This window comes from Phyllopteryx taeniolatus, chromosome 12 (genome assembly GCF_024500385.1).
Source record: "Phyllopteryx taeniolatus isolate TA_2022b chromosome 12, UOR_Ptae_1.2, whole genome shotgun sequence".
In the NCBI taxonomy this organism is placed as follows: Eukaryota; Metazoa; Chordata; class Actinopteri; order Syngnathiformes; family Syngnathidae; genus Phyllopteryx; species Phyllopteryx taeniolatus.
In genome coordinates this window covers 931,479-944,221 of record NC_084513.1, presented here as the reverse complement: position 1 = coordinate 944,221, position 12,743 = coordinate 931,479, and the positions used below count along the sequence as shown (strand labels likewise).

General features: G+C 41.4%; 1 protein-coding gene across 3 annotated transcripts in view; it reads right to left on the bottom strand.

Moving 5' to 3' along the window:
* The window catches only part of LOC133486862 (contactin-associated protein-like 5), a 192,033-nt gene that overhangs the window by 16,043 nt on the left and 163,247 nt on the right, over positions 1 to 12,743 (bottom strand). For all 3 annotated transcript variants that reach the window (XM_061792623.1, XM_061792622.1, XM_061792624.1), the window contains 3 exons: positions 10,079 to 10,318; positions 2,336 to 2,554; positions 947 to 1,080 (listed from right to left, as the gene is read on the bottom strand). In XM_061792623.1, coding sequence (XP_061648607.1) covers positions 947 to 1,080; positions 2,336 to 2,554; positions 10,079 to 10,318 — 593 coding nt within the window. The remainder of the gene's footprint in view (positions 1 to 946; positions 1,081 to 2,335; positions 2,555 to 10,078; positions 10,319 to 12,743) is intronic.

Genomic DNA, 12,743 nt, shown 5'->3' with positions numbered 1-12,743 from the left:
GAACGTAATACCTCACCTGACTCAAACAATATGCAGATTATTTTGTCCTTCAATTTACATTGGAACCCGTCGCGCACTGGCTCTGATATTAAGCGCTAAAAACAGTAGAGGGACTATAAGGAGAACATTTTTTGATTTTGGTGTGTATGCTTGTCTCTCTGCTGGCTAATGGATGATAATGAAGCACTGCAAGCTTTGAAGCAAGGTGCAATGAACCTAATAATTGCATTTTAGTAAACAGTCAAAATCTATTCCCTTTGTCAACCTCTGTATTTTTCTAAACGCAAGAAAATTGGGAGTCATCTTTGAAAAGCATTGATTGAAAAGTATTAGCTCACCTGACCCAACTGCATGTTGCCCGTCCTTTAAAAACAAGTGGAAGGATTATAATGAGAAAATTGGCTGCTCGTCTCAGCATTGTGTCCTACTATAATAGCGGGTTTATGGATGACAATAAAGTACCCCAAGTTTAGCTAGTTTACAACATTAACATCTGACCTGAGGTGCTAACTTGGCGTTTGGAGGTGCACCATGTTTACGACGACCACCGTGGAAGTCACTCATGTTATCCTTGGCACATTTTGAAGCTGTAACAGCTCCATGATGTTTGGCTACTCGTTCAAGGTGAAAAACTAAACTGGCCCTCCATGCTGCCCTTAGTCAGCAGGTCACGTGACATACTTTAGTTGTCATTGCATTTTCAAAGTGTTTGGTTCCAGATGCCCCACAGCACTTTTTAAACATTTGAAAATATCTTCCCGGGGGAGTTTTTTTCCACAACACGGCCAGCCTCATTAATACCAGGCCACGAGGCCTTTGTGAAAAAGTCTCTATTTGCATAATAAAGTAATTAATCAATGCTAATGCATTCTGACAGACACCACATTGCTGCTGGAATAAAAGCATGACATTTGAACATGGGTCCACCCACACGTGGCTACCTCACCTGTACGTAGATTTTCTCCTCCACTCTTTGGATTCGCACTCGGTGAAGTCGTCCATCTGCCAGGTTAGCGGCAGCCGGGCAGAAGATGTCTGGCTTCCTGTCTGTCTGCAGGTGGTACCAGATCTGCAGACTCCCTGGACACAAGGCACGCACAACGCAAATGTGAACCCTGTGGCCCTTTTGTCTTATTTACATCACATTCACTTTCGTCTGATGGAACTAACAAGTGTGAAAAACAAGCAGGGTGAGGAAATACGGCTGCAGTGCTGTGGAGATGTAGGTGTTTTTGTAAACACTGAAGACAAGTTCATCTTCAAAGAACCTAACATTTTTTAAACAGCGAAGGCTAGAGTCTTCATGGAACCTATCATTTTTGGGAAAATGAAGACAAGTTAGTCTTCAAAGAAGAAAACAAAGCATTTTCGTAGACACTGAAAAGGATTTAGAGTCTTTAAAGAACCCAATATATGCAATTTCGTAAACAAAGAAGATAATTTAGAGTATTCAAAGAACGTAACATTAATTGTTTTGTGAATACTGAAGACAATTTAGTTTTAAAAGAACCCCATGTTTTTGTCAAAACAATGAAGACTACATTCCTCAAATACCATCACATACATTTTCATAAACATGACACCTAATCTTCAATGAATGCATGAATTTAGAGAGTTCAAAGAACCCCTGTAAGTTTTCCTAAAAACAAAAAGACAGTTTACTATCTTCAAAGAATATACCATACAAGTTTTCAAAAACATTGAAGATAATTTTCTCTTCAATGAACCTAACATGTTTTTCATAAATATTGAAGACAAGAGATTTAAATTTTTTGGAGTCTTGATACAATTTACAATACAAAAAATAATGTATGTATTTTCATAATCACTGAAGACAAGTCTTCAACAAACCTAACATAAGTTTTTTTTTGTGTGTGAAGATTTACGACAATTTCAGTATCATATATGACAATTTCATAATTGTGAGTCTTCAATGAAGCTAACAAAGTAGATGTTTGTTGTAAACTTTGAAGAGAATTTGAAATTAATGGAACAGGTTTTTGTAAACATCCGAGCCTTCTAAGAACCTAGTTTACGTATTTTTGTGAACAATTGGCATCGTTAAAATATGTAACATACTTGTTTTTGAAAGTTTGAGGATAGTTACGGTAAGTCTTTTGTGAATGTGTCTCATTAAAAAAACATATTTGTGAAAACAATTCTGAACATGTGTTTTTGTAAACACTGAAGACGATTCAGATATCTCAACTTAACTACAAAGTTATATTTAAATGTAGTACAGAGGGCTACAAAAAACAACTCCAAAGTTGTTCCATCCCAAACGATGTAATTCTTTACGTTCTATTTGTATGTGCGAGCCAATCTGTGCACACACCGTTCCTGGCCACAATGACAGCAATGTACTGTCGGCTGAGGGTGCTGACAGACAACAGCATGGCGGGTCTCTGCGAGGTGATAAAGCTGAATGAAAAGTCCTCTCTGGCCCGACTGCTGCTGCTGCTCTCCACCTGCAAGCTTTTGTTCAGCATCACAGAGAAAGGTTCCTGGAGTGTGTAGGTCAGCGATGACTCTCTGTCGAAGGACACCGACACCTCTGTGGAAACACCACAACCACAATTCAAAGGTGATTGGTAAAGAACATGTACACCGTGATAAGACTGGACACAAAAACCAAAGCAAAACAATTTACCATAACTCCTCGTGTATAAAGCACACCCATGTATAATACGAACCCCCAAAGTTGACAAAATTCTGGAAATCCCTTCTACCTATGTATAATACATTTTAAAAATGCATGATTTTGCTTCTACCCATAAGATCAAAACATGAAGTATTATCTGTATTTTGTTAGTTTTTTCAAATAATTATTCTGAAGTTAAGCACTTTATTTTAACACGTAATAGTTTCTTTTTTATTTACTTGCTCTTATTTTGAAATTCACAACCCTACTTTTATTTACTAAAAAAACACACAGTTTGATTACCCAGGCAGAATTTGTAAGATGGGTACAATTATAACCGTGTGGTTACAACGTCTGCCTCACAGTTCTGAGGAGCGGGGTTCAATCCCGGGTCCCGCCTGTGTGGAGTTTGCATGTTCTCCCCGTGCCTGCGTGGGCACTCCGGTTTCCTCCCACATCCCAAAAACATGCATGGTAGGTTAATTGACAACTCTAAATTGCCCGTAGGTGTGAATGGGAGTGCGAATGGTTGTTTGTTTGTATGTGCCCTGCGATTGGCTGGCAACCAGTTCAGGGTGTACCCCGCCTCCTGCCCGATGATAGATGGGATAGGCTCCAGCACGCCCGCAACCCTCGTGAGGAGAAGCGGCTCAGAAAATGGATGGATGGGTACAATTCTTTAAAGAAAAGATGAAGGGCCAGGCGAAACACATTTAATTTTAATGGGATTCAAATTAAATGGTCAAGCATCATCATTAAACAGAACATAACCATAAGAAATTAATGATGGTTGTTGTTCAGTCATCAGTCATATTTAAAAAAAAAAAAGATTTCACAAATATGTTAAACTTATGAGCACAACTGTACATATATGCAGCCATGGGTACCCCCTGTCATATTGGAATAAAAGTGTAGGCTACACTTTTTCAGTACCACTGGGTGGCGGTGGCTTATTAAAATGGAAGTGTACAGGTTTCTCATAACCTCTAGGTGGCGATGGCATTTTGGAATGAAAGTGTAAAGCTTTTTCATAACCTCTAGATGGCTGCATACAATTATAAAATGTGAACAATACCTATGTATAATGCGCACTATGGACTTTTGACACTTTTTTGGCGGGGAAAATGCACATTATACATGAGAAATTACAGCAATTGAAGTACTTCACTACTTTCACTTTTATGCGCACCAGTAGATCATTTCATTACATACAGGACATATTTTAAAAATATATTTTCGTAAACCTAAAGACTATTTTTTCGTAAACCAGAAGACTATTTGGACTATTGGTCAATAGATTTAACGTTTAAGAGCTTGATTTACTAAAGGTTTGTACAGGCGAAAACCTGATTGCGCAAACAAACGTGGGAGCTGACCTACTACCCGAGAACAACAAGGTTTGCGTCTGCCAAACACACTTAAGTTGCTGCACAGTTTATGGTGTGTTTTTGGGGGAAGAGTATGTAAATACACGCGCAAAGTGATTTATCAAACCAGAGATGAATTACAGTGGCTCATTTTGTGTCTTTAAATAGAACGCTTGAAAAGGACGCAAAACAGCGCGCAAAACAAAATGAGAGGCAGCGAGTACTCTGGCTCGTGCAAACATTTTTGAAATGGCCCAAACCTTAATTGTGACATACTGTATTGTCTATTCAGCAATGCAGTTTGAGAGTTTCTGAATAATCTACAGGCTGATTCACAGTATTTGCCAGTCACGGCCAGTCATCTCATATCTCCGTATGACAAAACTACTTTCAATTCTGAGTTCCGGTGTATCCCTCTAAGTCATTTCACTGCACTGTGACAATTGGTGCTAGGCTCTCCCAGGGTGGTTTCCTGGGTGTGCATATTAAACGGAATGTTGGGCACATACATCAAATTGCCATGGACTTGAGGCAGGTTACTGCATATCATACTGCATGGCTTTTATGCGGTTGCTGGCTTCCCCAAAATTACAGCATCTGAGCGATCAATTCTGTAACTCAGTAATATGTTTGCTTGCTTCTTCTCTTAACACCTTCATTTTGCTCTCGTAAGTACTCTCCCAAATGTTCCATGCTGAAAACCATCAAAGCTACATATAGCGCAAAACCCTCCTAAAGACTGGATACAAGCTGTCTTGTGTGGAAAAAAGATCACCATGGAAACTGCATTGAGCAGTGAGTAAACACGCAATTTAGCACCTGCAATTTGGGATCTTAGAAAAAGATCATCTTATTATAGTATGTGCAACACGCCCACCAACAGCATGGGAATTTGTTAGAGCGAACACACAATTAGCACCCGCTATTTGGGATCTTTATAAATCAACCTGAGTGTTTTCAGACACTTTTACAAAAAATGTACTCAATGAATGTAACAGTTTTCGCGAAACATTGTAAAAATTACACTATTTAGAGTCATCAAGGGAACCTAATGTAAGTGTTTTCGTAAACACTATAGAATATTTAACGAACGTACTTCCATCTAGCCATTTTCTTCCACTTATCCGACCGGGGTCGGGTCGAGGGAGCAGCAGCCTAAGCAGAGAAGCCCAGACTAACTTAAGGTATGTTTCTGTTAACATGGAAGACTAACAAACCTTGTAAACTGCAGACAAATTGATCTTCACAAAGATGGTTTTCTTAAACATTGAAGACGATTTACAGTCTTTCTCAACATAAATTAAACATCTTTGGAAGACAATTTAAAGTATTGAATGAACCTCGTATGTATTTTCATAAAAAAATGCAAAAAAACAAACAAAACCTAATTGAAACATGGAAAGGCTTCTGCCTCCTTTATGCTCAATAGTAAATCCTTTAATTTCCATATATTCTGTTAGGACGTTCATTGGACTTCAACCCAACTTCATTAGGTGTGAAAATAAGAACTATCATTAACGGCTCCATTAAAGCTCTCGGTCTCATGTTCCACACATTAAATCTAAGTGTATGGTGTATGGTCTCATTTTGAAACGTTCTCGCCGGGAGCACACGCCGTTCTTTTGTTCCCAACTTGACCCACCAAAAAACTATTTGTTTGCCGTAAACGACAGCGGCTGCAAATGAGAATCGAACAACTGTCGTCACGCTGTGAAGTCACACTTGATTTATATCATACTCTCACCACAACACATGGCTTCTTCCTGTAGACATCATTGGCTTGAACGCCATATTTTCTCTCCGGGCTGGGTGACTGGACTAAGACATTTGTGCAGGACGACATTTCATGCATTTCAAGCTCTTACACTGTTTGAAATAAGCGTACAGGTCCATGTACTGTATGTAACTCAAGATAGAATCCATTGTAATTATGGATCCTGAATTAACTGTGCCTTTTCCACAGCCCAAAAGGTACAGTTCCCAAAATGTGGAAGTGTCAAGGGTACAAAAGCAGAGCCTTTGAGGGTAATAAGAAATATCACAGTGGTACCTAAACCTCATTTTAGCAAACATCAAAGAATTAATCCTGCACGATTGACAGAGTGATTGATATAATGAAATGACTCTATTTGGATCTTTTGTGACTGTTACGCTGCATTTTATTCCAACTGTTTGTGCTGTATGACAAGAAGGACTACTTGAATGAAGATGTAGACTATTAAACGTTAGCTTCTTTCACTAAATAGTGAGGTATCCGCCATATACATGTACTGTACAGCGGGAGGAACATGTGAATGTGAACCCTGTGGAATTTATTACATTTCTGCATAAATTGGTCAGAAAATGATCTTCACCTAAATCACGAGAATAAACAGTCCTTAAACTAATACCACACAGATAATTATATGTTTTCATATTTTTATAGCGCATAAGATGTAAAAAGATTCACAGGATAGGGCACGAAAAAGTAAGTGAACCCTTTTCTTCTGTTATTGATTTGCTTCTGTGTTTTGGATTATTTTCCTGTTGCACCACCTATCCTATTTTGAGCTTCAACTGTTGGACAGATGGCCTCAAGTTCTTCTGCAAATTATCTTGATGAACTTGTGGATCAATTTTTCCATTGATGATACCAAGCTGTCCAGGCTCTGAGCTGAAAAAGCACACCCATACCATGATGCTCCCTCCTCCATGCTTCAAAGTTGGGATAAGGTTTTGATGTCTTGGTGTGATATGACATGTTTCCTCCACACTTGGCATTGTGTGTTCCTCCCAAACAATTCAACTTTGGTTTCATCTGTCCACATAATATTTTGCCACTAATGCTGTGGAACATCCAAGTGCTCTTTAGCAAACTCCAAATATGCAGCAATTTTATTTTTATTTTTTACACTCTAGGGTTATTTTTTTTTTTACCTCATTGAACATTCTGCGCTGTGCTGTTGCAGTCATCTTTACAGGATGGACACTCCTTGGAAGAGAAGCAACAGTGCTGAACTTTCTCCATTTATAGACCATTTGTCTGACCGTGGAGTGATGAACATCAAGACTTTTATAGAGATACTTTTGCAAACTTTTCCAGCTTTATACAAGTCAACAATTCTTGAGCAAGGCATGGTACACACCAGGCAATGATTCTCGACAAGAGACAATTCTAAACTGGTGTGTGTTTACGAGTAGCCAGACCAGCTTTAAGCCACACCTCCAGTCTTGCCTCATTGATTGGACTCCAGGTTAGCTCACACCTGATTGATTAGCTCTTGGAGAATTTGCAGCCAAGAGGTTCACTTAACTTTTTTTCCCCTGTCCTGGGAATTTTTGCATGTTATTTAAAAAAATGAAAACACAATTATTAGCATGGTATTATTTTAAGCATATTCTGTTTATTCTTGTGATTTAAGATGTTCAGACCACATTTTCTGACCAATTTATGCATAAATTCAAATTCCAAATGGTTCACATAGTTTTTCCTTCCACTGTAAATTGTTATAAAATATATACATTATACACAATATTAGTGGTACACATGGTGGGGTAGTGGTTAGCAGGTCTACCTCACAACTTTGAGATTAGGGGTTTGAATCGCAGCTTTGTTTTTTCTATATGGAGTTTAAATGTTTTCCCTGCATTTGTGTGAGATTTCTCTGGGTACTGCTTACTTTCATATTCCAAAAACATGCAATTGAAAACTCTAAATTGGCCATCATCACGGTGCATCATTTGCTGTGAGTAATGTTCTATGCCCTCTTTGTATGTGTTGTTTCTCCGCATGTGTTAAAGTAGCAGTTGTTGGAAGGTTTAGAATTACCATAATATCTTTGCTAATTTCTTTTAGCCAGTCTATGTCATTTTGTATTGTATGTTAGCATTAAGCTAGCAGACCTTTATTTGACAAAGTTACATGGTTTGGTTGAACATTTTGGTGTTTAAGCATACAAAATTTAATTCTCTTTTGTTTCATGTGTCAGTTTTTTAGTAGACTTCAACTTGGAGTGACAAATTAACAGCTTGAAGCAAGCATGTTTTGCATCTTATTGGAGGAATTTTGCAGGCAAGATTGAGAACATGGGCTGTAAGGAATACTGTGTTGTTTTAATAAATGTAAGTGTGTTTCAATAAGTTTAAATGTGTTATAAAGTGTATGATAGTGGTAAAACTATTTCAAAAATATTTTTTTATATGGTCTCTCCTTATACCGCAGATTTTCACCTAGTGTGGGTGGGTCTGGAATGTATCCCCTGCATTAAACAAGGTTTCACTGTCCTGGATGTGCCTTGCGATTGACATGTGACTAGTCCAGGGTGTCAGGTGGGATAGGCTCCAGCTCACCGGCGACCCTTTTTAGGGATTAAATTCGTGGTTGATTTTCATGTTATAGTTGTGGGACAGATACTGAGACAGTTCCTCCAAAAGTAATTATGTACTTTTTCTGAGCTTGTACTGCCTTGCAGCACTCTGTAGCCTAAATCTGATAGAGTGCAATCAGTGTATTTTTAGCAGAAATGGTCCCTGGTAACAATGTGGTCACAAGAACGCAAACATGTGCCTTTCTCAAGAGTCTTCTCTTGCAAGGGATGTGTGTATGTGTGGGGGAATAAAAAAGCCAATGATCCGAAACAGTAAGTCGTTTAGACGAACCTACCGACCGAATCGCCAAGATAAAAGTAGCGGGTCTCGGTAGATAAAATAAATGGAGCCCAACAGTGCCGTTAAAAAAAAAAAAAAAAAGGGGAACATGGCCGAGAGAATCTCCACACTGCAGGGAAAAAGGGGAACAAATGATTGGACTTGGCCTTCTGGAGAAATAAGAAGCTTGCCTTAATCCTTGCACGGACGATGGCAAGCGAGGACAAAAATATGTCGCGTAATGTGTTGTCAAGGTGACAACTGCACTTCATTGAATTCACTTCAATAACATGTTAGGACAAATGTTTAGACTTTTGGCTTGTCCCCACCATAAGTATTCCTTCACCTGTCTTGACTCACATAATATTTTAAAGTAATACTCCATTCTAAATCTATATGGTTTAATATGATGTTGTTCTACCCTTTGCAACTGTAACAGCTTCAGCTCTCGTGGGAAGGCTTTCAACAAGGTTTAGGAGTGAGTTTATGGGAATTCTTCCAGGAGCATACTGTATTTGTGAGGTCACAAACTGATGTTGGATGAGAAGGCCTGGTTCACTGTCCACTTGAACTCAACCATAAGGTGTTCTGTCAGGTTTAGGGCAGGACACTGTGGAGGCCAGTCAAGTTCATTCATACCAAATTCTCTCATCCATGTCTTAATGCACCTTGCTTTGGGCATTTGGTGCACAGACATGTTGGAACAGGAAGGGGTAATCCCCAAACTGTTTGACTGTCAAAAATCTCTTGGTATGCTGAAGCATTCAGAGTTCCTTTCACTGTGGCTCATGGGGTAATATTTTGGACATTTCCAACTTTGTGGGAACAGTTTAGAGATGGTCCCTTCCTGTTCCAACATAACTGTTCATCAGTGCAAAAATAAAGGTTCCTAGAAACATGGATGAGGCAGTAATAGGTTTTTATTTGGATATCGTCGCTGTCCAAGAAAGATCAGATTTTTTTTTTTATTTTGTCCAAAACACAAATTTAAAATGGTAGTTTTTAGTTACAGGTTCATGGATAGCTCCAGTAGGCAGTGCTGACAGAACACAGGGGACTTTGTGGATGCGCGTTTGGTGTTCATCAAAGAGAAACAATATCAATACTGGTGCGTAAGAACAAATATAGAAAATATTTTAGGAGTGTGGGAAGAACAGCTAACAAAATATGTTTTCATTTAGATATTTTTGGTGTCCAAAGTCATCAGGTATCTTCATATTTTGTAATTTATATATATATTTTTTCATTGTAAAGTCATGTTTTTCACTGGACAGCAATGATATTCGTGAAAGAGGGGGACATTATAGATGGACAGATTTGGTTTTCAGGAGACGACAACACTATGGCTACTTGATGCTGGAATATGCATTTTGTATTGTAACAGACAATTCAGAACACTATGTCATTGATAGCCTTGACAGTAATACAGTGAATGGAGCATCACCTTGGTTACATGAGGATCCGGCGTGGGCTGACTGAGAACAATCACATGCGTAGCCGTTGCTCTTCTCGATGCAACGTCCCCTGTTGTGGCACAGGCTGCTGGAGCCACTGCAGTACCCGGGGCACCCGGCGCTCACGCCCGGTGTTACTTTGGCCCGTTCCTCCAGGTCAAAGTTCCGCCCATTCACCATCAGGCTCCTCATGCAGCCCAAGAAGCCACGCTGCAGCGATGTCGTTCCGCCTGCGATGACAGCGATTTAGCCGCATGTCGTGATGAATTAACTGCTTAATTTTATGGTACGTTACTGTGGATTAACTTAATTAACTGCAGGAGAGTGGATCAATTCATGAATTTATTTGAAATGCTGCCTCATTATCTCGTCTTAGACTGAACCATTCTAAATCAATTGGCTTCTCACTCTGGCAAATAGAAAATCTGCAGTTTTGCCCAAGTTACAGAGAACCAGCAAAATCTCCGATGGAAGAAAATTTGGACAGAACCAAGACTCAGGGATTTGGCCAAGCCTTGACTGATAGAAGTTTGACCTTTAACACCGAGACTGACTTACTGGACAAAGGCCCATGACATTTAGCACTATGCTAACTAATTGTGCATCCCAAAGAGGCTAGAGGCTCAGAGTAGCAGCAAGTGAATAGACAGCGTGTGTTAAAGAAGGATTTGCATTTATCCAAAAAGGACTGACCACAGGCCATAATTATACTAGGCGTATCGAAAAGATGTTTAGTATACAGTACTTATTAAGTATGCTTTGGTCTGACTTTTAGTTTAGAATGAATTATGAAACAAAAGCATTTTTCAGTATATGGTATATGTACAGTTAACTGATATTTAGCTTGATATTTACAGGGATGCTCAAGTACTCATAGTCGTACATAATTACAAACATTTGTACTCTTTAGATGGAATAGCCTTTGAGTGATTCTGCCCCCCTCACAAACATTGGTATGCTTGAGGTATCAAAAATGTGGATTTATATACATTGAGAATAGAAGGGCTATAAACCCCCATGTTGAATATGAAGTGTGGGCAGTTTTTAACTTGTACAGGGTTGTAATTTTTTTTATTATTTGCATTTCCCCTCCTGGAAGCCGTCACCTTATCGTGGTGGCGGGGTTTGTGTGTCCCAATGAACCTAGGAGCTAAGTTGTCAGTGGCTTCACGCCCCTGGTAGGGTCACCCATGGCAAACAGGTCCTAGGTAAGGGACCAGACAAAGCACGGCTTCAAAAACCCCTATGAAGAAAGAAACAAATGCATCTAGGCTTCCCTTGCCCGGACGCGGGTCACCGGGGCCCCCTCTGAAGCCAGGCCTGGAGGTGGGGCTCGAAGGCGAGCGCCTGGTGGCAGGGCCTGCACCCATGGGGCCCGGCCGGGCACAGCCCGAAAGGGTAACGTGGGTTCCCCTTCCCATGGGCTCACCACCTGTGGAAGGGGCCATAGGGGTCAGGTGCAGTGCGAGCTGGGCGGTGGCTGAAGGCAGGGACCTTGGCGATCCGATCCCCGGCTACAGAAGCTGGCTCTAGGGATGTGGAATGTCACCTCTCTGGCAGAGAAGGAGCGCAGAGCTGATGTGTGAGGTCAAGAAGTTCCGACTAGATATAGTCTCACTCGCCTCCACACACAGCTTGGGCTCTGGTACCAGTCCTCTCGAGAGGGGTTGCCCACGGTGAGAGGCGCCGAGCAGGTGTGGGTATACTTATTTACCCCCGGCTCTGCGCCTGATCATTGGGGTTTACCCCGGTGGACGAGAGGGTAGCCTCCCTCCGCCTTCGGGTGAGGGGACAGGTCCTGACTGTTGTTTGTGCCTATGCACCAAACAGCAGTTCAGAGTACCCACCCTTTTTAGAGTCCTTGGAGGGGGTGCTGGAGAGCGCTCCCACTGGGGATTCCATCGTTCTGCTGGGGGACTTCAATGCTCACATGGGCAATGACAGTGGGACCTGGAATGGCGTGATTGGGAGGAACGGCCCTCCCGATCAGAACCCAAGCGGTGTTCTGTTATTGGACTTCTGTGCTCATCATGCATTGTCCATAACGAACACCATGTTCAAACATAAGGGTGTCCACACGTGCACTTGGCACCAGGACACCCTAGGTGGCAGTTCGATAATTGACTTTGTGGTCGTGTCATCGGACTTGCGGCCGCATGTCTTGGACACTCGGGTGAAGAGAGAGGCAGAGCTGTCAACTGATCACCACCTGGTGGCTCTGATGGTGGGGGAAGATGCCGGTCCGACATGGCAGGCCCAAATGTATTGTGAGGGTCCCCTGGGAACGTCTGGCAGAATCCCCTGTCAGAAGGAGTTTCAACTCCCACCTCCGACAGAACTTTGCTCACGTTTTGGGGTAGGCGGGGGACATCGAGTCCGAGTAGTGGTCCATGTAGTCCGAGTAGTGGACTACGTTCCGCGCCTCCATTGCCGAGGCGGCTGAGCGGAGCTGTGGCCGTAAGGTGGTCGGTGCCTGTCGTGGCGGCAATACCCGAACCCGTTGGTGGATGCCTTCAAGTTGAAGAAGGAGTCCTATCAGGGCTTTTTGGCCTGTGGGACTCCTGAGGCAGCTGATGGGTACCGGCTGGCCAAGCGGAATGCAGCTTTGGTGGTCGCTGAAGCAAAAACTCGGGCATGGCAGGGGTTCGGTGAGGC